Raw genomic sequence first — 24,526 nt, forward strand, 5'->3', positions numbered from 1 at the left:
ACAGGTATCTGGCCCAGCACCCCTGCCCCACCGTGTCCACAGGCACCACTTGCAGCCAAGATACCAAGAACAAAAGCCAATTCTGCCAAATGGGCACTAAGGAGAAACACCCAAAATACCAGCAAATAGTCACCTAATCTGGCTTTGGAAAAAAATGGAATCTTAGGCAAAAAAAAAAAAAAAGGCCATAGGAAAGGATAAATCTTCTGGCTAAAAAAGTCTCAACAAAAGAGGAAAAGGAAGCAAAAGAAAATGGGCAGAGGAGGATCATCAAGTAGAGACTAAAGGAGACTTAACAGCAGAGCCAGAATCTGAAAATGAAGATATTTTAGGCTCCAAAGTGGTGGGAAACAAGGCAGTCTTAGGCCAGTCTTAGTGGTGGTTCTTAGAAACCTTTCTCCTACAACTCCAAGAAGCAAGTTGAGTAACTATTGTAGAAATGGCAAGTTTTCTGGAATTCTGGAAACATATTTTTAAGAAGCTTGGAGTCCCACCATATCCCTTGTTTGAATACATCTTTCTTCCATATTTATTTATCTGGCCATACGGGGCCTTAGCTGCAGCATGCGTTTTTGATCTTCATTGCAGCTGGATCTTTTTAATTGCAGAATGCAAACTCTTGTGGCATGTTGTGGCATGTGGGATCTAGTTTCCTGACCAGAGATCAAATCCAGGCCCCCTGCATTGGCAGCACAGAGTCTTAGCCACTGGACCACTGAGAAAGTCCTAAATACATCTTTAAATACAAAAGTGCAACTGCCTTTTTAAGAGGTAAAAGTTGTGTGCTGGTTAATCTCAGCAAGACCAGAAATTAGTGGAATGTTGGGAGGTTTGTTAGATGTAAACTTAACATTCCATAAACTGTTAAGGGCATTATTCAAATCCCCTGAAATATACACAGCCCAAATGACAGTCATTTAAATGATCCATTTTTCGTAATAGTGTTTTTCCCTACTATATCACCTCTGTGTCTTCTATATGGTCTTTTTGTCTCCTTATCAGAACTGCACACTCTCTGTGGCAATATCATGCAAGCAAAGGTCCGGAATTTCCCCATACCTGTTAATGTGCTGTGGATAGAATGTGAAAGACATCATATCCTGTGTTATCAGGACATTCCTCACAAAAGGCTTACAAGTTAGCAATATTTGAAGATTCTGAGCTCTGGTGTCCTCTACTTATGGATAAAGAGTTTCTAAATTTTAAGCTGGAACAGAGGCTGAGTAATTCTTTGGCAGTTTGGTAGCTCCATTGTGTAGGCTTTTTAATACTAGCCTCGGAACTGATATTTGCGTACTGACCACCCAACAGGTACGTATTGATAAAATCTTGGTTATAACAGGATGGGGGGGAAAGGATGGTGAAATACAGACATCTTCACACATATAAAGACTATGAGAGCCCACTGCACAGAGCTTTACAGAAAGAGGTGTAAGTTCAGAAGAACTTCCCAGAATAGTTCTGTTTATATATTCCAAAAGGAACATTTGCAAAACCAAACCAAACAAAAAAACAAAGCATCACTGCTGAAGCTTTATACTCTTGATGTTATCCTGACCACCCGATGAGCCCGAGGTGGAAGCCAGAGGAAAGAAGAGGTGGGATGCAGTTAGCCCCCACAGAAGCCCCACCCCCACGCCATTGGGGACCCGACCAGTGTGAGTGGAGTTTCAGTCCAGACCTTTCTCTGAGGCAGGAAGCGTTCTCTAAACTCTGCTTTTCACCAAATAAAGATCCCAGGGTCCCTTCCCACTCCTTCCACTTCTGTCGTCTGGTCAACCAGCACTTGGGTGGGCTCTCCACTTAGGCCCCTGCGGTCCCGGGGGGTGGAGTTGGGGTGGGCAGAGCATCTCTTACACCTCCCTGTGCACTGCCCCCTCCCTGCCCCTGGGCGTGGCAGGGAGGTCACACTTGTCCAAGGTAATTTACCAGGGCAGGAGGTATTTTTAAATGGAGAGGAGAAGGAATTATCAAGAAATGACTGGCTGGCAACAGAAATCTAAACCCCAAGCCCTAAGCTGGTGATTCCATAATTAAGACACTGACACCCCCCGCAGGGCGCTCGGCTCCCTGAGGACCCAGAGAAAATCTGATATAACTTCACTTTTCTATCAAGAAAAAAAAGTTATTTTCTCCTTCTTCTTTGTTCAGACATAACATCACCAACACAGCTCTTTAAATATCTATGCCAGGAGGCTATATTTAGTGACTGTTTGGCCCTTAAAATGAGCCTGATTTCCTGTGGCAAAAAGTTCTCAGCAACAAGGAGAGAGGCCTGGAGAATTCCAAAGCACTGACAAACAGCGTCAGAGCTGGAGATGTTCAAACAGTGTAAGATAGGAGTTGACTGCTTTTTCTGGAGAGGTGACTGGCACCCAAGAGAGAAGGAGAAAAAGCCTAATAAAAGGGTGCTTGGTCTGAACACTCCCAGAGTCATCCCAGAGGACAGCCTGACACCAGGCAAGCATTTGGGCCAATAATCATATATAGTAAATACTGTCCTCTTTCAGAGGGGCAGGAGGGAGATGTGTTTACTCATTCACTCACTCAACCATTTACTCACTCATTCACTCACCCATTCCACTCATTCACTGGTTCACTCATTCATTTACTCACTTGTTCACCCATTCATTCACTCGCTCACCCAATGATTTGTACATTTCCCTATAGGCAAATCCTATGGTTTGCACAAGCTCTAAGTCATGGGGCCAACAAGACATACGAACCATGAGACTCAGAAGGGCATCCCTAGAGAGGGTCCTTAGGGACACAAAGCAACTGGTGTGGGGGCCCTGCAGGGTGATGGGCTCTTCCGTGGGGGCCAATCGAGAAGGTTTCCCAGGAGGGGAAGCCACCACTGGCACTGGCTACTGATCTGGGCCCTCCCATTCAAATCCCTCACTGAGCCCAGATGTCAGTACATTATCCCATGCACTGGGAGCTTTCCCAAGCCTCGCCCCCTTCCCATGATAAGTAACCAAACTGGAACTGGAGCTAAGCTTGTCTGACTGCAGCAGGTGGAGGCTGGCAGCAGCGCATCTGCGAGACCACAGACAGGGTCCTCCATGGCCATTTCTCCCTCTGAGACCTGGGCCAGGGCAGGGGAGGGGGGAGCTCCGAGCAAGTCTTTTTTGGAGAAGGCACCCCGCCCTGCTGCCTCCCCTGATGCAGCCCAGACTCTCCACACTTTCCCTCCTCAGACCCCACTGTCCCATCCCTCCGTCTGTGGGGTCTCCAGGGTCCCCATGATGACCCAAGGGAGCAGTGGAATGTACATTTACTCAGCCCTAACGTTTGCCAAGCAACATGCCATTCTTTTTTTTTTTTTTAACATTTTAGTTTGAGATAATTTTAGACTTTCAGAAGAATTGCAAAAATAGTACAGAGTTCCCGTACATCTTTGCCTGGCTTCCCCTTATATTAACTAACATCTTATATAACCCTAGAAAAAATCATCAAAATGAAGAGATTAACTTTGCTACAATGGGCCCTGTGCTCAGTCGTGTCTGACTCTTTGCGACCCCTTGGACTAGAGCCCACCAGGCTCCTCTGTCCATGGGATTTCCCAGGCAAGAATACTAGAGTGAGTTGCCATTTCCTCCTCCAGGGGACCTTCCTGACCCAGGGATCAAAACCTGTGTCTCCTACACTGCAGGCGGATTCTTTACCTGCTGACCCATCGGGGACTAAGCCCAGAGTTTGGGGAACATTCCAAACCACCAGTGAACCTAAGTAAGTCTCAGGACAGGGCAGGCCCACCCTGAGGGAAGCCCTGCATTTATTCCCGCCTGCGCTTCCTGACTTTCAGTCAGCTCCCTCGAGTGCAGACACCATCAGGATCCTATAGTAACTCTGGGATTTCCCACCTGAGTTTTTGTTTTTGTTTTTTTAAATAGCACAGCACTTACTTGATCAAAAACAAAAAAAAATTTTAAGGTTAAGTAACTTACACCTATGATCTTCAAACTTGGAACTGCACCAGAGAACTCCATGGCCCAGCAGGAAAGAATGTTTTGAACAGGCTGCTGAATTGTTTTTCCAGGAGAAAATGTCTGTGAATAAGCGCCAAGTGTGGAAATCCAAAGTTTTCTCTATGGCCACAGAAAGCACGGATGAAATAACAAGTGTCCCTGGAGGTTTAAAGGGTGGCCTCTTTGGGTTCCACTGGGCTTCTTGCTGTAGCGCGAGTTACCTGTTATTAATACCATCTTGGATTAGCTTTTATCGCTGCCGTAAAAAAACTATCACAAACTGAACAGCTAAAAACCACACCTGTTTATCATCTCACAGTTCTGTAGGTCAGAAGGCCAGTAAGATCTCACTGGGCTAAAAATCAAGGTGTCAGCAGGGCTACATTCCTTACTGGGAGCTCTGGGGAGATTTCACTTTGAAGGTTATTCCAGTAGTTGGTAGGATCCAATTCCTTGCTGTTTAAGACCTGAGGTCCCCGCGTCCTTGCTGTGTCAGCTAGGGGCCACTCTGAGCTCCGAGAGGGTCCCTTGGGCCCTTGCATGTGGGCCCCTCCCGATCAGAGCCAGCAGTGGCAAGTTGAATCCTTCTCCCATTTGGAATTCCTCTGGCTTTCCCTTCTGCCATGTCTCCCTTCCACTTGGCAGTCAAGAGAAGATTCTCTGCTTTTAAGGGCATGTGATCAGACTGGCCCACTTGGACACTCCAGGCTCCTGTTTCTTTTTTTTTCTTGGCCATGCCATGCAGTATGTTGCATCTTAGCTCCCTGACTAGGGATTGAACCCACGCCCCCCGCATTAGAAAAAGGGAGTCTTGACCACTGAACAGCTAGGCAAGTCCCTTCTTTCCATATCTTGAGGTCCTTAATTACATCTACAGAGTCCCTTTTGCCATGTAACGGAAGATATGGCTATGCTGATGGTGGGGGCATTTTCTACCTGCTACATCACACTTCTGAGATGCAGAAGGAACACCAGTCAGCCCGCCAGTAGAACATAAACCAGGAATCTTGGCTCCTAGTTCCCATCCAGGTGTGTACTGTGGCTGCACAAAGAACCACCTCTGTCCCTCCCACTGAAGTCTCCACTCCTAAAACATGCTCACATTTATCTGAACAGTGTTGCCAAAACTTTCGTTTCAGGTCAACATGACATAGATCAAATGCATTCACTTTGGTGGGGAGCACCTGCCCTGGGTGAGAATTGGGCCCCTTCCCTCTTCTGTTGCAACAACAATCAAACACAATCAGGTCCTTAAAATGCATCATTAGTTGACTCAATAAACATCTCCCAAGGTCCTTCTGGGTGCTGAATCCTGTGCACGGGGTGCAGAGCTAAGCTATAGGGGAGCTCATGGTCCAGTGTGGGACAGACACCCAGATAAACATGCTAACACAGAACAGACACAAATGTATGCGTGCTAAGTCGCTTCAGTTGTGTCTGACTCTTGGTGACCCTATGGATTGTAGCCCACCAGGCTCCTCTGTCCGAGGGATTCTCCAGGCAACAATACTGGAGTGGGTTGCCACACTCTCCTCCAAGGGATCTTCCCAACCCAGGGATTGAACTCATGTCTCTTATATCGCCTGCATTGGCAGGTGGGTATTTACCTCTAGTGCCACCTGGGAAGACTGACGAAGAGAAATACCATTCACTAAATCTGCTTGGAGAAGGGAGGGGGACTTTCCACAGGAGTGGCCACGAAGGTGGGACTTACCAGATGGAAAGAGTTTGGCAGGTGGATAAAATGGGAGAGGCGTTCTGGGCAGACGAGAAGGCTGCCACCTGGAAAAACCCAGGAGTGGAGAAGCCTGGGTCATGCTGGGAGCACTCTAAGGTGCTTGGCGGCGGTGGCTGGACATTAAGGCTGGCAAAGCCTGGCTCTGTGTCATGCCAACAAGCTTGGGTTTCAGCTTAGAGTTACACATAACAGAGGTTTTTAAAATCTGGAGTGATATAAATACTTGGACCTCTTAAAACCCAACTCTGGCAGCCAAGGCAAGGGCAGAACTTATGACAGTCAAGACTGGAGGGCAGGAGGGCCAGGTGGGCCGTGCAATAAATAGCTAAGTCTTGAGATGAAGGCCTGAACTCAGGCAGGGTGGCGGAGAAGTTGGGGTGATGTGAGACGCAGTCAAGGAGACAAGAAGAATAGGACTCGATGACTAGCTGGAGAGGTCCATGCAGAAGAGAGGGGTCTCTTAGAATGAGTGGGACAATTCCAAGTGGAACGGCCTGGGATGGTTTGTAAACTGAGTTTCTCTGAAACTGAGAACAAAGAAGAATGAGCAGGTCTGTGGCAGGACGTGGAGTCCAGGTTTAGATGGACAGGGTTTTCCTTCCCTTCCTTCCTTCTTTCTTTTTTCATTGCTTGTGTTAGATTTTTCTTAGCAGTAACAGGACCTCGGCTGCACAGGGAGGTCCCATCCTGGAATAAGGATCTCAAGGGAAGCAGGAGATGGCAAGTCACTTCCAGGCATGAGTCAGGGAGATGGCAATCAACAGGAAGTCCCCAAGGACCACCCACAGTTACATCAAAGGGACGAGGTTTCCAGGGTCCCTCTGGGTGGCTCCAATTATGCTCATGTGATCCCAGATTCAGGGACTGTAAATCAGGGTTCACAGTTCAGAACTGGGACCAAAAATGGCTGATGCTCACTCAGTCCTTCACCAAAAAGATTTTATCCTTCATTCCACAAACCTGTATCGAGAGTTGCTCAGGGCCAGACGCTGTACCAGGAACTTGAGCTGACAAAGAAAAGGCACTCGACGTATATCTTTTTGGAAACTTCCCAGGTGGCTCAAGTGGTAAAGAATCCTCCCGCCAATGCAGGAGACCCAAAAGATGTGGGTTCGATCCCTGGGTCAGGGAGATCCCCTGGAGTAGGAAACGGTAACCCACTCCAGTATTCTTGCCTGGAGAATCCCAGGGACAGAGGAGCCTAGTGGGCTACAGTCCACGAGGTGGTAAAGAGTTGAACATGACTGAGCAAATGAGCACACACATGCTAACCCTGGAGAGGGAGAGCCCTGGGCTCACCTGTGACTCCAAGGGAAGCTGATCTTGCTCAGAGAGGAAACCACAGCACTCACGCCTGTGTATCTTTCTGATGGATTATGGAAATGAGAGGGAAGAATATAGCATCAGTTAAGCCAGATCCAAGGAAGACCAGAGAAGGAATATGCATCCAGGCCAGTATGGGAGAGGGGCACGTGGCAGCCTAGGTAAGACGCGCTAACTCACAGAGCAGTCACCAGGGGCTGGCCGCGGGACCACGCAGCCAGACAGAGACCTCAAAAGAGCCACTGTTAGGTCAGCATCTCTGCCGTGTGCCCAGTTGACACTCCTCAAGCTCCCAGGTTCTCACAGTGGCTCATCACGCCTTGTTGTTCAGTCGCCCAGTGTGTCTGACTCCTTGCAACCCTATGGACCGCAGCACGCCAGGCCTTTCTGTCCCTCATCATCTTCAGAAGTTTGTCCAAGTTCATGTCCATTGCACTGGTGATGCCATCTCATCCTCTGACGCCCTCCTCTCCTCCTCTTCTCCTTCATCATGTCTGGCTTGATCTAAATCTTTGGAGCAGGAGCCAAGTCTGAGGTTCTGTGCCTACCATCTGGGTCTTTGGTTTATTCAAATGTGCTTTCTTTTGAGCTTAGAGACATACTTTCTTCTCTCATTCTCTCCTTTGAGAACTTCTCTCTAATATATTTCATATTTAACAGACATCCTGAGCTGGGGCTGGTGTAAAGCCTTCTGCAAGACACTGGGGCAACTCACCAAAAGATGAGTGAGGAACGAGCACCTGTTTGCTACTGAGGGAGGGAGACACAAGACACACGTCAACGGGAGCCGAGGGCACCATGCTAAGTGTGGCCTAATGATAGGTGTCACCCGCCCCGCTCCGTGTTACAGCAGCGCTCGGAGTGTGCAGCTTGTAGACGCATGATTCATAAATCAAACACTTCCCAGCTCTAGGGCAGCGTCAGAGGCACTTTCACGGGGGAGGCTGTGTTTGAGAGAGACCTCAAAGGGTGGGTGGATATCTAAATGGCAGGTTCTTACTTAGCCTCCACGAGACAGTCTCCTACTCCCTGGAAAGAGGCTTTTTATAATCTTTTGTATTCTGAAATATATAAATAGAGAGAACTGCATGAAGCGAAAAAGTACAGCTTAATGAATTATCATAAACCACCATCCAGGCCAGGACACAGATGCATGGCAGAACCACAGAAGTGCCCCTGCTCTGAACACCCTCCCCCTCACTCATCTCTCCTGCACTCAGAGGTGACCTTTATCTGGGCTCTTAGAATAATCAGTCCCTTTTGTCTTTACAGTTTTATCATCTATGCAAGCACCCCTAAGTTCCAGTTTTGCTTTGCCTGTTTTTTGAACTTAATATAAATGGAAATCTTCACAGTTGTCCTTTGAGTGTCCATCTCTCCCCCCGCCCCCAACATTATGTTTGTAAGAGTCATGTTGTGACTTAACCCTGGTGGTCCAGTGGTTAAGACTTCGTCTTCCAATGCAGGGGATGCAGGTTCGATCCCTGGTTGGGCAGCTAAGATCCCATATGTCTCATAGCCAAAAAACAAAACATAAAGCAGAAGCAATATCGCGACAAATTCAATGAAGACTTCAAAATAAATGGTCCCTATCAGAAAAAAAAAAGAGTGCCCCATGCTGTTGAGGGTAGCTATAGTTTGTTTATTTTCACTGCTGTACAGTAGTCCCATGAGAGACAAGATCACGATTTACTTATCCATCTACTGCTGATGAGCTCCTGAGTTGTTTCTAGTTTGGGGTTATTACACAACATGATTATGAATAATACTCTTCTATGAATACCTTTTGGTGCGTGGGCATACATTTCTGTTGGGTATATTGCTTGGTGTGGACTTGGTGGGTTACTGAGTGTGCTAATCTTTAATGCTGTTGTTGTTCAGTCACTAAGTGGTGTCCAACTCTTTTGCAGGCTCCCCTGTCCTTCACTATCTCCTGGAGTTTGCTCAGACTCATGTCCATGACTCAGTGATGCTGTCCAGCCATCTCATCCTCCGCCACCCTCTTTTTTCACCTTCAATCCTTCCCAGCATCAGGGTCTTTTCCAATGAGTTGGCTCTTCACATCAGGTGGCCATTGGAGCTTCAGTTTCAGCATCAGTCCTTCCAATGAATATTCAGGTTAGGATGGACTGGTTGGATCTCCTTGCAGTGCAAGGGACTCTCAAGAGTCTTCTCCAACACCACAGTTCAAAAGAATCAGTACTTCGATGCTCAGCCTTCTTTATGGTGCTATGCTCACATCCATACATGACTACTGGAAAAACCATAGCTTTGACCAGAGAGACAACCAGGCTGCTTTGAAGTACAGCTGCCCCAGTGTCCGGCCCATCAGCAGTCCAGGAGCGCGTTCATTGCTTCACATGCTTGCTGACACTTGGCACTGTGAATTTTTTCCCCATTTTCATTTCTTTCATCCTGATGGGCATATAGCAATATCTCAGTGTAATTTCAATTTTTACCTCCCTGCTTACTAACAAAGTTGTCCACCTTTTTATATGTTTATTGGCCATTTGCTTATCCTCTTTTGTGAAGTTCCTCCTGCTTGTTTCTCTATTGGGTTGTCCTTTCTGGTTTTCCTTTTTTAAAACATATTCTGGATACAGGCTTTTCTGACAGTGCTGTGCTGTGCTGCGCTCAGTCCTGTCCGACCCTCTGTGACTCTATGGACTGTAGCCCGCCAGGCTCCTTTATCCGTGGAATCCTCCAGGCAAGAACACTGGAGTGTGTTGCCATTTCCTACTCTATCTGACAGTTATGTTGTGCTATGCTTAGTCACTCAATCATGTCCAACTCTTTGCAACCCTATGGACTGTAGCCCACCAGGCTCCTCTGTCTTTGGGATGTGATGTATTGCAAAATATCTTCTGGGAGGAATTTCAAATGTCCAAATAAATCAATTGAAACAAAATCTAGGGAGTTAAAAAAAAAAAAAAAACCTCTGTACTTTTTTGAAGTTACCAGCCTTGGCCAGGCTTCAGCTTTAGGAGTTTGGAAAAGAAAGTGTACAATCTGAGATCAGACCCACCAGGTTCCAGCCTCAGCTCCTCAGCCACTTCCTGGGTGCTCCTGGGCAAGCCACAGATGCTCTTTGGGCTTCAGTGTCCATGCCTGAGAACTGACCAAAATTACCTACTGCCTGGTTGCTCCGTGGCTGAAAAGAGGTTACTTGTAAACGTACTTTGAAAACTTCACACAGTGGTAGTTAAAAGAAGTGACTGGCCACACTGGCTTCCTGAATAGCCCAGCTTCCTGGGCTCTCTGAGCACTAATAGCAGAGGTGGCAGTAAAGCGCGGCCTTTCAGATCCAAGAAGATGCGTGCTGTCTCCCCCGCAGGCTGTGCCAGACGACACCTTGGGTCCCCAGCCCTCTCCCCGCAGCGTCAAACTTCACTGCCCACAGCTGGGAACAGGGCTCCTCCCTGCCTGCCCAGACAGGAAAACAGGAAGCAGTCACCATCCTGCCAAGAGGTGGGGCTGACAAGTTCCCTTTCCCAGGTGGGCACCTCTCCAGGCCGCCAACCCTTCTGGATGCGGGAGAAGCCCTGGCCGCTGGCCCGTGGTGCTGCCGCGCCAGGCTACGCCCCGCACCCCACCCAGGCCCCCTGCACACTTGGTCCTGAGGTAGTGGAATTAGTGGGCCCGCAGATGGGGAGCATAAAACGAGCCTCATCAGTGCCTTGCGAGCGAGCAACTCTTTCAGAGCCCAAGTGGGGCTGGGAATCTTCTCTCCTGGACCACACGGACACACCCCATCCCTTCCTAAGGAGCAGCACCATCCTTTCGTGAGCCCCACATCACTGGTACCCGAGCCCCATCCCACAAACAGGGGGCATTTGGGAACCCCTTTCAAGGCAGCAGTTGACAGCTCAGAAGAAACAAGTGTCCTGATCTTAATGTGAAAGGTTGCTTACAGGAGTTCTAAAAGCTGAAATATATATTTTTTTAAAGCTGAAATATTTGAGACCTGGAAGGACCCTCAGAAATCTTTTCCAGCCTCCTCATTTTGCAATGAGATGCAGGGGCAGAGCCAGACTTCCTGTTCCTGTACTCATCCTAACATCCCCAGACTTCCTATTCTTATACTCATCCTAACATCCCCAGACTTCCTGTTCCCACAACCATCCTAAATTCTTTTATGCTCTGCCCCAAACTCCAGCGCCTGCACAGAGGCCACTGCCCTTGGCCACGTCCAGGGGCCCAGGACACCAGGCCGGATTCTCTCCCTTCCTGGTAACCTCTTCTAGCTCAGAAAGATCTGACCTGAAGCAGAATGAAGTCCCGGGAAGTCCAAGACCACGGTTTGGGAATGTTTATCAAGTGTCTGAACTTGATGGAAATTCAAATCATTACCCGTGAGCCTTAATTCTGTTTCCAGCCCCATCAGGCTCTTTCCTGAGTGAACTCTCCAACCAAGCTCTCAGGAGCTGAGTGATGTACTTCCACGGTACCCTGGGTGCCCAGGCCTGGCACACAGGGCAGGCATCTAGTGAGATACAATTATCAGGGAAACTGAAGGAGACAGAGAGGGAACCTCCGAAATGTGCAAAGAAAAGCGTTCTGCAAGCAGAGGCCTGCCTACGGCCCCAGGCTGCTGTAGATCCTCTGACTGCTGTACATTCACATGTTTGGCAAACAGGCCCCAGTGCCTGCCTCATGCAAGGGCCCACTAAGACTCAGACCCTGCCCTCAAGAGCTTCCAGTCTTAGGACTTCCCTGCTGGGCCAGTAGCTAAGATTCCACACTCCCAATGCAGGGGGCCCGGGTTCGATCTCTGGTCGGGGAACTAAGATCCCCTATGTCAAAACTAAGACTCGGTGCAGCCAAATAAATAAATACTGGGAAAAAAAAAAAGAACTTCCAGTGTGGAAGGGAAGCCAAGATGTGAGCATAGATGAACAGGAGAGACACACAGTAGGGAATGGCCCCTGCACACCTGAACCAGATGACAGGAGCTGCCTGGTGGAGGATGCTCTGTAAATTAAGGCCTGCAGAGGACAGGGGTTAGGGATCCCGAAGGCACCACACCCTGCAGGGTCTCTGGGCAGCCAGCACAGGTTTTTGGAAAGAGCGAGTTATACGGGCAGTGCTGGGCATTAGGGACAATCCACCAGTCATCAGGCTCTTTGAGGGGGCAGGAAGGATGGGATTACAAAGATGCAGGCAAGAGGAAATAGGGTAGGGACAGCGATAAGCCAAGGAGAGAAGGATAGGAGAAACATCATAGAATACAGTGTGGCAGAGTGGGCAAGAGGCAGGGAGGGCTCCGGGCGGATCCTGGGAGATGATGGGAGTCATGGCAGCAGGGCTCAGGTATTCACAGGCTGGGGAGGCCCAAGTGGAGTTTGGGGCATGAGTGGTTTATCAGGGAGCAGATGTCCAATGGGAAGTGGTCACGGAAGCCAGGAAGTCGGTGTCATGGGGGTGAGAACAGAAACCATCAGATGGAAATAAGGGCAGAGGAAGTGGACAGGAGGTAAAAGAGAAGTGGGGTGAGGACAGAGACTTGGGGATCCCAAGTTTCCCCAAGGGGAGGAAGACAGACGAGAGCCAGAGGGGCCCAGGCAGTGCCACAGGGCTGGCAGTCGGAAAAACCAGGCTCGCGGGCCGATCTTCCTGGCTTTGAGTCCCAGCTCTGTGATTTACTCACTTCAGAGCCTTGAGCTGGTTATTAAGCCTCTCAACCTCAACTGCCTCATCTATAAAACAGGGTGGGGTCCTGGTGGCTCAGAGAGTAAAGAATCTGGCTGCAATGCAGGAGACCCGGTTCGAGCCCCCGGGTTGGGAAGATTCCCCTGGAGAAAGGAATGGCAACCACTCCAGTATTCTTACCTGGAGAATTTCATGGACAGAGGAGCCTGGCAGGCTATAGTCCATGGGGCCGCAAAAGAGTCGGATGTGACTGAGTGACTAACACTTCATAATCTGTAAGTTTTTTGTAACGATTAAAAGGGGAGGTCTGTGCAAGGCCTCTATATTTGCAGAGTAAGTGTGATCGATGCTGGCTTTTCTCATTAGTATCATTGGGAGGAAACCAGAAGAGAACAAAACCACAGAGCCAAAGAAAGCTCTCAGCATCCTTTCTAGTTTTCAGTACTGACTAAGGGAGCAAGCAGGGGACAGTATACAGAATCTTTTATGTTAGAAGCGATTTCGGTGTAGCCAGGTCTAAGAACCACTGATCCCTCCAGCCCAACCCCAAAATTTTTCAGCTGGTGAACTGAAGGCTGAGCGTCTGCTGAAGATCATGTTCAAGATGGCAGATGATGTAAACGTGGAGAAGAGGCCTTGCCATCTGCTTCTGAAGCCCTGGCTGGTCTATTTGCTTGCTGTGTGACCTTGGAAAAGTCATTTGGCCTCTCTGAGCCTGAGCTATCAAATAAGATAATGGCTATAAATCACCTAGCAAGTCCCTAGGACCCAGCAAGCCCTTTACAAATATTTGTTTCTGTCTCCTGGCACTTCTCATTATATGATTGGTTAGCATCTTTTACTCTGTCGTGGGCTCCATCCAAGAGAGTGTGACTAAGGGTTTGTCCCTTCCTCTGTGTTTCCAGAGCCCTGTGCTCTCTTCTGATCCCAGCACTCAGCTGCCACAGAGTGCAGCAGCTCAAACTTCCCTGTCTGGTTGAAATATAGGCTCTGATGCAGCAGGTCCTGCCCTGCTACTGGCTCCAGTGCTGCCGGCGCCGTGGGTCCTCTGTCCCCCTTGGAGGAGGCCCGCTGTGGCCGGTCCACCTCCCCGCTGACTCATGAGCTCCTCTGGGGCCAGTCTCTTTATCTTACTCATCTCTGCGTCCCCTTCACAGTATGTACTCACTAAGAGGATGTTGAAAAAACAAGCAAACCATGGAGAAAACCATTTGCCAGCTAAGTAAATACAGACAGGACATTTTGTCTGTGAGTGGCAACCCTCCTGATTCATTCCAGAATCGCCCTCTTGGCTGATATAAGGACAGTGTGGTGGACAGGGCCTGAGACCTAGAACCAGGGCCTAGAGCCCCAAGTCTCAGGTTTGAATTCTGACCCTTTCATTCACCAACTGGCAGTCCTGGGCAAGTTACCAAGCTCTCATCCATACAATGAGGGTGATAACACCCAACCACAGTGCAGTCCCAACAGTGCTAAAGCTTTATAAACTGTAAAGTGCTCCAGGCTACGTATCATTATTACTGTAGCTTTTTTGAGGGCAAGAACTGCTTTTTATGTCCCCAGAGCCTGAAGGGTGCTGGTGATGGGCTGAGTGGGGGGCACACCGGGGGTCTAGCTGGAGCCGGGGGCTGGCAGGGACAGTGATCACATGAAATAGAAGGATGATCCCAGGAGAGTTGAGGAGGGAAGGCTTCCTGGAAGAGGCTGACAACCGGTGGGAAAACAAGTCTGGTCTGAGGGCACAGACAGCTGGAGCACAAACCCGACCAGAAGGAAAGTAGGGAACTCAGAGTCCTTGGAGGGGCCTGGGGCAGGGCCACCAGCTGACAGTGCAGAGACAAAGCAGGACCAGGAGGGAACTGGGGGCCATTAAGAAAGAACATCAAGTAATTACAGATGTGCCCTGTGGCCCAGAGCTTAGTTCCCCATCCAGGCCAGGCATACCAGCCGGGGCCAGCCCTTCACTTTGGACCCAAGACTACCGTCACTTCACCACTAACACCAGCCCCGGGCACATGAGGACAGAAGTTAGAGCGAGACACCGTCCCGCCCTCAGGAAGCTCACGGGGTGCTGGGGTCACAGGGAAACGGGGACAGGACAGGGAGCAGGTGCAAGGCGCAAGGCGTTTGGAGGTGGGAGGAGCCGATTCTGCTCCGTCCACCTTAACTGATGAATCTCATTCACACCTGCCTCCAGACCATACCTTCTCTCCTGGAATGCCCCATCCCTCCTCCCTACCCAGCAACTGCCGGCTCAGGCTGAAGGATGGGGTTCAGACCTCGGAGGGCTCCCACCCGCTTCGCACCCTGGCAGCCTGGACTTGAAGCAATCACTCCTGGTAATCACTGCATTAACCAGGAACACTTGTGTCCCTCTACTGACCAGTTCATCACAGCCTGCCCCAGTACTTGGCCTTTTTTCTGGCCCCCTCCCCTCCTCAGATTATAGCAATCATCACCACCACAGTGCTCCCCAGTTTACAAAACGCCTCCATGTATATCATTTAATCGAGTCTCCCACAATCAACCTGTGAGGTAAGTAGTATCCCAATTTTGCAATAAGGAACCCAAGGCTAAGAAAAGTTGGAAAACTTGCCTGGGGCCACACAGCCCCTCCATGTGCCCGGCTATCAGACTTCAGCCTCTTCCAGCTCCCATTCCAGTGCTCTGCCCAGTACTCAGAGGCCACACAGAGATGCGGTTAAAGGTTGGGATCACGACATGCTGTGTGACCTTGGGCAAGTTACTTAACTTCTCTGTGCCTCAATTTTCTCCAGGTAAAATGTGGTTGATACTCACCTCATAGGTCCTTGTCAATATCACCACATAGCACTTTACTGAGATTAAAGAAGGTGATATAATAAACTACTCAAAACAGTGCCAAACACATAATCAGTTACAATCATCAGTCTGCCTTCACTGATTCTCATGCTCTCTTAACTCATTAAATTTTTTTTCTAACTCATGTTTATACGGCTCAGACAGTAAAGAATCTGCCTGCAATGAGGGAGACCCGGGTTCGATCCCTGGGTTGGGAAGATCTCCTGGAGAACGGAATGGCTACCCATTCCAGTATTCTTGCCTGGAGAATTCTGTGGACAGAGGAGCCTGGCAGGCTGCAGTCCATGGGGTCGCAAAGATTCAGACACAGCTGAGTGACTAGCACACCCATACATTGGATAATTAGCCATTAAACAATACACATTTTTGCAGATTGACTAAGGTGAGGTTTTAGGATTATTCTCTTTCCTTTTCTTCACTCTCTTATTCCCCTAATAGTTTCAACAACAGAGAAACTCTTTTCTTGATTCATTCTACCTCCCTTACAGACACACACACACACATACACACACACAAGCCACTAGCTCAAATCTGGCCAATTATCAGTGTCCCACAGAATGTAAGATACCGCCTAACACTGACCTAGACTCTCCTTGTTGGGACGTCCCTGGATAGCTAGAGAAACTTTCACAAACCTAATTTCCATCACTATAATGGGTCAAACTCTTACGTGTATTTCTCTATTGCTCCAGTTTTTACTGGAGACTCTAGAAGGAATGAATTACCATTTATTTTCCTTGTCCATTACAAGAAAGATTTACACTGTTTCCTGGAGCAAGAAGCCTTATGTGCCCAGACAGCTAGACAAGGGCATAATGCCCATAGCAGACAAGTATCTTCCTTCCTTTCTGGGGTCCAATCCACAGAGTCAGAAAATAAAGCTTAAACCCAGCCAGGCCCTGGGAGAGAGAAGTAAAGAGCCTTCTCTCCCATCACATGTGGGGTAGGATGATGACCTAGGGAGGGGACGCTGCCTACTTTACACCACCCAGACAAACCTGCAAAGGGCCAGAGGTGCCTGGAAAAAGAAGAGAAGGAAGTCCCCTGGGTTTTCATGAAAACCTTCCTTCTTTGCAAGATTCCCTACATAGAACACTCAATCAGGACCTCACAATCTTTATCTAAAACCCCACTGCCCTTCCCTCACATGGTACTAAGTTTGGGGAGGGGGGGATGGGGAGCAGAATAGAACAGCAGAACCAGCTTCTAGCAGCGGAAGCCCCCTGGATCTTCAAAGGTTCCACTCCAAGAGCAAGAGTGAGCACGAGTCAGGAACAAACCTGCCCATACAACTTTGGCAGTAGGATTAAAAGAAGTGCTATGCCCTGTGAAATGGATTTTGCATACAAACGAGCCGATGAACACCATAAACATGTCAGCTTTATTCAGTCCAATCAATACACCAGGCATTAAAACTCGGAGGTAAAAATGGATTGTGGCTTTTTGTTGATGACAGTGAGGAATTTTGGCCCCTAGCCCTGCTCAGGCTGGACAAATAGGGCAGGCTGCCTATTAGCTGTCAGGCACATTTGGGGGGATGAAATCAAAACCCCGATTCAGGGTTCTGGGCACCCCGGGACAACTCAACTTGACCAGAATCGGGGCCACTGGTCCAAGAGCCTCAATTTCTGTCCTTGGGCCGGCCCCCTCCTCCAGCCCCCGGTCATCTTCCAAACTCGGCCACACACCGCATTTCCTAAATTCCTTCCTCCCGGCTCAGACCCCTTCAGTCCGGTCCTCCGAGGCCGACAGCTGGGGGGTGGTGTGAGCCAAGCTAGAGGCACAAGGAAGGGGATGCTAGGGATGGGGGGAATGTCAACGTAGTCCTGAAGTGATCGAGCGGAGAGGACAGGGCGCCCCAGCCTTCACATTCCCGACTCAGCGCCCCACTCTCCGCTGCCACAAATGCGACCCCCCTGTGGCCCCCACCCCAGGGACCTTTCCCAGCCTAGGGGCACCCCTTCCATTCGGCCCCCTTTTCCCGTTCCTTCCCCTCTCACCGCCCCCGTGACCCCTGCCATGCCCCGCTGGGACCGGCTCCAGTCGGTCGCGCCGCGCGGATCGTGCCAGCTGCTCGGAGCCGCCCTGCCCTCTCCCCCAGGCCAGCCGGGATGCCCCCGGGGTCCCCGACCTTCCCGGATCGCCCTGACCACCACACAGATGCCCCCGTGCTCCGTCCTTCCCTGGGCCTGCAAGATCCCTACTCCCTTCGAGTCCCCTCCAAGACACTGCGGGATGCCCCAGCCGTGCACGACCCGGGGTGTCCCCCCCACCCCGCCCCGGTCCTCACCTGAGTCCGCTCAAAGCTCTCCCGCTCCGCCGCCTCCATCCCCGCGCCTACCCCACGCCGGCTCAGCACCTTCGGCAGGGGGTTGGGGACCTGCTTCATGGAGCTGGCCATCCGGTCCATGTCGCCGCGCGGAGCCGAGTCAGGGGCCCTGGGCCGCCCCGGGATCCCCACGGCGCCGCCCGCCCCTCCCTATCCACTGGGATCCGGCGCTAACGGGAAGGCGCCCGCCTCCCATTGGCTGAGAGCGCTGCTACTCTGCCGAGGCCCCGCCCCCGCCCAGAGGCTTCCCCGTCCGCCCCCGCCCTCTCCAGAGCCCCCGCCCCGGCCCTGCCCTGCCGGGCGCTCCGGACCGTCAGACGCGCCGGGACGGGCCCGGAGGCCTGTCGGTCACCGGCCTCCACCGCCCCTGGTGGGGGCGGGCCTGACCTGCCCTAGCCCGCCCCTTCCCCGACGCCCAGAGCGCGGCTCTCCAGCCCCTGGCTGCACCCGCGCGTTCCCCGCGAGCCGCACTCTCCCAGTTTCCCCACCCCACCCCGGGCGCCGCGAGGTCCCGGCTTGGTTGGTGGGCGGGGGTCAAGCTGGCGGTGAGCTGGGCCTCCCGCAGGGAATCCGGGCCCGCTTGGGACTGGCCTGTTAACTCTTTTCGGGCCGGAGACAGGAGCGCGCGCGATGGACCAGCTCGGCGGCCCGCGTCCCAGGATGCGCTTGCCCTGAGGCCGGGCCTCCGCAGGTTGGCTCAGCGGGTCGCAAACCTGGCCGCCGTGGGTGGCGGCTCCCACCCTGCTCCCACCGCCTTCTCCCTCGTCCTGCCCCTGCCCCGAATCCCTGCCCATCCCTTTTGTAATGTTCGCAGACCAGGGAGCGCTGGGCTGGGTCAGTGGAAACTTCTCGACACCTTTCCAAACCTCTCACCCTCTGGATCTGGTCAGGATGTATTCGTTGGTAGAAACCCATGTGGACATTTTAATATTTATCCCCGGCTCTGGGACACCCCTCCCATCCTGCTCCGTCGTCAGCCAAGGTACTGACGACAGGCGTGTGGGGGATGGAGGGGGGTGGAAGTAAGATCCTTAGCCGAGATGCTGAAGAAAGTTAAAAGTTTTCTGTTCAAATGCCAATTTTGGTGTTTTAAAAATAAATGCTTTTTTGCAACTCAAAGTAAAGAAAGGCGTTACTTTTTTTTTTTTTGACTAACAGCTTTTGAAAAAATTCACACATTCAATAGAGAAGCAGTAGAGGGGGTGGGCCTATGTAGGCACCGGGGAGCCTCTGCCGGCTTTGCCAGCTGGCATCGTGTGGATGGGATTCTGGGGGCGACGGGAAGGAAGGGAACCAATGGGGAGACACCGGCAGTAGGTGAGAGCCCAGGAGGGCCTCCACTAGCAAGCCAGGAGAGAGTTCAATCCTGTGGGAGGTTCTATGAATCAGTCAGTTCAGTCGCTCAGTTGGGTGGGACTCTTTGAAACCCCATGGACTGCAGCAAGCAAGGCGTCCCTGTCTATCACCCAGAGCTTAGTCAAACTCAGGTCCATCGAGTTGGTGATGCCATCCAACAATATTCTCTGTCGTCCCCTTCTCCTCCTGCCTTCAATCTTTTCCAGCATCAGGGTCTTTTCAAATGAATCAGTTCTACGTATCAAGTGGCCAAAGTATTGAAGTTTCAGCTTCAGCATCAGTTCTTCCAATGAATATTCAGGACTGATTTCCCTTAGGATGGACTGGTTGGAGCTCCTTGCAGTCCAAGGGACTCTCAAGAGTCTTCTCCAACACCACAGTTCAAAAGCATCAATTCTTCGATGCTCAGCTTTCTTTATAGTCCAACTCTCACATCCATACGTGACTAGTGGAAAAATCATAGCCTTGACTAGATGGACCTTTGTTGGCAAAGTAATGTCTCTGCTTTTTAATATGCTGTCTACGTTGGTCATAGCTTTTCCTCCAAGGAGCAAGTGTCTTTCATTTCATGGCTGCAGTCACCCTCTGCAGTGATTTTGGAGCCCAAGAAAATAAAGTCTGTCACTGTTTCCATTGTTTCCCCATCTGTTTGCCATGAAGTGATGGGTTCTGTGAATAGGTTTGGACAAAGGAAATGAGGAGGAGGGAGGAGGCAGTGTTGGGGCCAGAATTAGAATTTTTTTTTCTTTCTAAAAAATATTCCTTTATTTGATTGCACCAGGTCTCAGTTGCAGCATTCGGGATCCTTTAGTTTCGGCATGTGGGATCTAGTTCCCTGACAAGGGGTCAAATCAGGGCCCCCTGCATTGGGAGCACTGAGTCTTAGTTACTGGACCAGCAGGGAAGCCCTAGAATTTCTATAGAAGAAGGATTGGCATATGATGGAAGGCTCTTCCCTGGGGCTCAGTGGTAAAGAATCCACCTGCCAATGCAGGAAATGTAGGTTCAACCTCTGGGTTGAGAGGATCCCCTGGAGAAGAGAACGGCAACCCACTCCAGTATTCTTGCCTGGGAAATCCCATGGCCAGAGGAGTCTGGCAGGTTACAGTCCATGGGGTCGCAAGAGTCGGACACGACTTGGGGACTAAACCACCACCATGGTGGAGGGATCTGCACTGAGGCTACAGTTGCATCGCAAGCACATTGGTTTTGCCTTCTCTTAGACTGTGTTTGGAGGGGAGGCCTTGGAGTGGCTCCCCTTGGCTTTCTCTGGGATGAGATTAGCTGGCACCTAGTTTTCCAGGCTTTGCTCTAGTCATGGAGACGAGGCACCTGACAAGAACTGTGGCCTAAGGTAGAAGATCAGTTACCGAAGACCCCAACCTCCACCCCTCCCATCCTTTCACTTCCTACTAGCGCCTCCTACTGGCCAAACCCAGCTGGAAGAAGAGGGCTAAGGTGATGGGTCAGGTACCGCCCTCCTTCCAGGCTCAGAGCAGAGTAGATATGAGTGGAGGCTAGATCTAGAGCTCCCAGCATGGGACGGGGGTAGAGGGGGCCCTCACCAGAGTGTACCTACCAGGAAAACAGACAGGCTGCATACCAGTGTCACCTCCTTCTGTCCATTCTGCCCACCTCCTGCTCCGGACCCAGCTAAAGAGTGATTTGTGAGCCTTTGCCCAGAGTTTATAGCTTCAGTAAACAGGGGCCCTTTAAACAGGGATTAAGGGATCAGCCTACTTCTTATTAGAATAAATCAGAGAAGGAATCGGGAATTTGTGGTTTGGAGGCACCCTGTGGAGAAAGACTCAAGTGAGTTACCTTCCTCCGTGAAACTCAAGAGTGAGTTAAAAATAAGATTTCCCACTTGCCGCAGCAGCAAAACCCTTTGCCAAGGGTTGAGGGAAACCCTCCCCCAGGATGTAGATGATAAGACTCTGCTCGCTGCTTTCAGTTCCTCCAGTCTCTCCAAGCAATGTTGGGACCACTTGTTTTATATGTTCTGGGGATGCCTGGTTTCCAGATATGGAATCTATCTCTGGGAAACCCATTGTGGGAGTCATAGTTGTCTTATTACCTGCCTCTCTGTAACTGATGAAATCTTCCCCACCCCACATCTAGTTTGAATTTGATTTAATACCTTGTGGTGGTGGTGGTTGTTGATGGTGGTTTAGTCACTAAGTCATGTTCGACTGTTGCAACCCCATGCATTGTAGCCTGCCAGGGTCCTCTGTCCATGGGATTCTCCAGGCAAGAATACTGGAGTGGGCTACCATTTCCTTCTCCAAATACTATATAACACATAAGCTGACCACATTATTCCTACAGGATCCTGGAGCCCAAGTATACATATTTTGATAGCTTAATGAGATATAATTAATCAACATTAAACAACATCCAAAATCACTGCAGATGGTGACTGCAGCCCTGAAATTAAAAGACGCTTACTCCTTGGAAGGAAAGTTATGACCAACCTAGATAGCATCTTCAAAAGCAGAGACATTACTTTGCCAACAAAGGTTCGTCTAGTCAAGGCTATGGTTTTCCCTGTGGTCATGTATGGATGTGAGAGTTGGACTGTGAAGAAGGCTGAGCACCAAAGAATTGATGCTTTTGAACTGTGGTGTTGGAGAAGACTCTTGAGAGTCCCTTGGACTGCAAGGAGATCCAACCAGTCCATTCTGAAGGAGATCAGCCCTGGGATTTCTTTGGAGGGAATGATGCTAAAGCTGAAACTCCAGTACTTTGGCCACCTCATGCAAAGAGTTGACTCATGGAAAAGACTCTGATGCTGGGAGGGATTGGGGGCAAGAGGAGAAGGGGATGACAGAGGATGAGACGGCTGGGATGGCATCACTGACTCAATGGACGTGAGTCTCAGTGAACTCCGGGAGTTGGTGATGGACAGGGAGGCCTGGCGTGCTGCGATTCATGGGGTCGCAAAGAGTCGGACACAACTGAGCAACTGATCTGATCTGAAACAGCATCTATTTAAAGTATACAATTTGATGAGTTTTGACATACAAATATACACTCATGAAAACATCACCACATCAAGAACATATTCATTACCCTCAAAGAGTTCCTCATGTCTCTTTGTAATCTAGTCCTGCGTGCGTGTTCAGTAGCTAAGTCATGTCCGACTCTTTGCGACCCTATAGAGGGCAGCCTGCCAGGTTCCTCTGTCCATGGGATTTTCCAGGCAAGAATACTGGAGTGAGTTGTCACTTCTTTCTCTAGGGGATCTTCCCAACCCGGAGATCGAACCTGCGTACCTGCATTGACAGGCAGGTTCTTTACCACTGAGCCACCAGGGAAGTCCAGTCTGGTCTTTCCTCCTCCCAAACCCCTGTGCCTAGGCAATTACTGATCTGCTTGCTGCCACCATAAATTAGTTGAATTTTCTAGAATTTTATATAAATGGAATCATACCAGATGTATTCTTGTCTTTTTTTCAGTAAGAAAACCCTAACCCTAACACCCTTATGGATCTTTTAATTTAGAAAATAAAATTAAGAAAATGTAAACATAATATTTGATAAATATAGAAACAACAAAACATATCCCAATAAGTGCTTTTTATGTTGGTTAAAACAGATTCTCAGTTTATTACTAGCTGGTGCATAATAGAAGCTCCAAGATGGCAAGCTTCCCTTAGTTATGTAGCAATGACTTATACTTTATTGTCTAAAGGCTTTGACAGATCTTGAAATGTTCAAGCCAGTACTCAGAATGTTAATTTTGTACGTGTGTGTACAGGGAGTCAGGATAGATTGAAGAGAAGTGTGGTGACCAGTAAGAAGACAGCAGAGACCTACCAGGAATGGTCTAGGATGCCCCGCACCTGACTAGGCCAGTTAAACTGGAAGGGGACACCTCTCCTGGTTGACTCAGGAGCCTAAGGCAAAATCTGAAACTGGAGCCAGGGGCTGTGTCAAGTCAGGAACCAAGGAGACAGGAACTAAGCCCAAATGGGAACGGGAACCAAAGTTGGACAAGCAGACTACAAGCCAGGAGTGGGGAGATAGCACTGGATTGATCCCAGTGATGCACCAGGGTCTAGGGTCTGCAGGGCCAAACAATGCCATTGATCTAGATGAGGAATACGTTCAGGGAAAGGTGATGAGTTCACCTGTGGACACACTAGGACATGTACCTGCTGCTGTTGCTAAGTCGCTTCAGTTGTGTCCAACTCTGTGTGACCCCATAGACGGCAGCCCACCAGGCTCCCCTGTCCCTGGGATTCTCCAGGCAAGAAAGCTGGAGTGGGTTGCCATTTCCTTCTCCAATGCATGAAAGTGAAAAGTGAAAGTGAAGTCGCTCAGTCGTGTCCGACTCTAGTGACCCCATGGACTTCAGCCTACCAGGCTCTTCCGTCCATGGGATTTTCCAGGCAAGAGTACTGGAGTGGGGTCCTCACAAAATCTAGCCAGGCCTAATTCCATGGCCCCATCCCTTGCCCTCGCAAATGGTTCACACCCAGAAGAGTGGCTTCTCTCTGGATCCTAACAAATCCACCTCTTATCGCTTTGTCTCTCAATGAATTTTTGCAATGAGACATCAGAGCCTGAGTTTCATTAGTTTTGGCCGGGCTTGAATCCCAGGAGAGAGTTGAAGGACAGGAGGAAAAAGCAATGGGAAAAATGTGCCAAGGAATCCCCTTCATAGCCCGCCAGAAAATTTGCTAAATATCTGACCGGTGCTCACAGTTTCATTGTTCTGATCCTTGACACAGAGAACAGAAAGGACAGAAGAACCCCCACCGGCTTGGGTAACAGCTACTGGGGCTCAGCAGATAGCGCCTTTGGGACATGCTGAGGAGTGGCCTCTCCAGAGTCCCTCAAGTGTGCCCCCTGCCACCCGCCTGTTTGCGGGAGGTTCTAGGAAACAAGAAACGAGAGATTGTAAAGGTCTCTCCAGCCATAGGAGCAAGGACCTCTTACCTTAACCAGAGGTGTTCTGGAATCTGAGACTGGGCCATGTGAGCTTTCTGCTGAGTTCATTTTTCGCTGTCCCGGTTTCCAGCACAATGGGCCTTCCCCTGTGCTGGGTTTCTTTGCCTTCCTTCTAGCGAGGGAGCTTCTCTGAGTTGGGCTCCTGCTGTGCTTGGCCTCTTCTGCGCAGAGGTTGTTTCAGCCAGGTTAAACCTGAGTCAAAGCACCATAGATGTCACGCAAGTGTATGTTCCTCGGTTCTTTGTCTCGTCACAACAAAGATTTGGAGCGACGGACATTAAAGCCCTCGGAGCGTCACAGCTCTCGGGTTTGACTTTAAATCCTTCACACCAGTCACGATGACTAAGGAGCAAGGGGACAGTGT

The 24,526-nt window shown here is 50.0% G+C and overlaps 1 protein-coding gene across 5 annotated transcripts in view; it reads right to left on the reverse strand.

The window, feature by feature from the left end:
• The window catches only part of HIP1 (huntingtin interacting protein 1), a 137,704-nt gene extending 119,707 nt beyond the window's left edge, over positions 1-17,997 (reverse strand). For 4 of the 5 annotated variants that reach the window (XM_059881201.1, XM_059881200.1, XM_010819489.4 and 1 more), the window contains exon 1: positions 17,813-17,997. In XM_059881201.1, coding sequence (XP_059737184.1) covers positions 17,813-17,932 — 120 coding nt within the window. In that variant the 5' untranslated portion in view covers positions 17,933-17,997. The remainder of the gene's footprint in view (positions 1-17,812) is intronic. The other variant, NM_001192078.1, reaches the window with a different exon arrangement.
• Between the last annotated feature and the right edge of the window lie 6,529 nt (positions 17,998-24,526).

The sequence above is a fragment of the Bos taurus genome, chromosome 25, assembly GCF_002263795.3.
Source record: "Bos taurus isolate L1 Dominette 01449 registration number 42190680 breed Hereford chromosome 25, ARS-UCD2.0, whole genome shotgun sequence".
Taxonomy (NCBI): Eukaryota; Metazoa; Chordata; class Mammalia; order Artiodactyla; family Bovidae; genus Bos; species Bos taurus.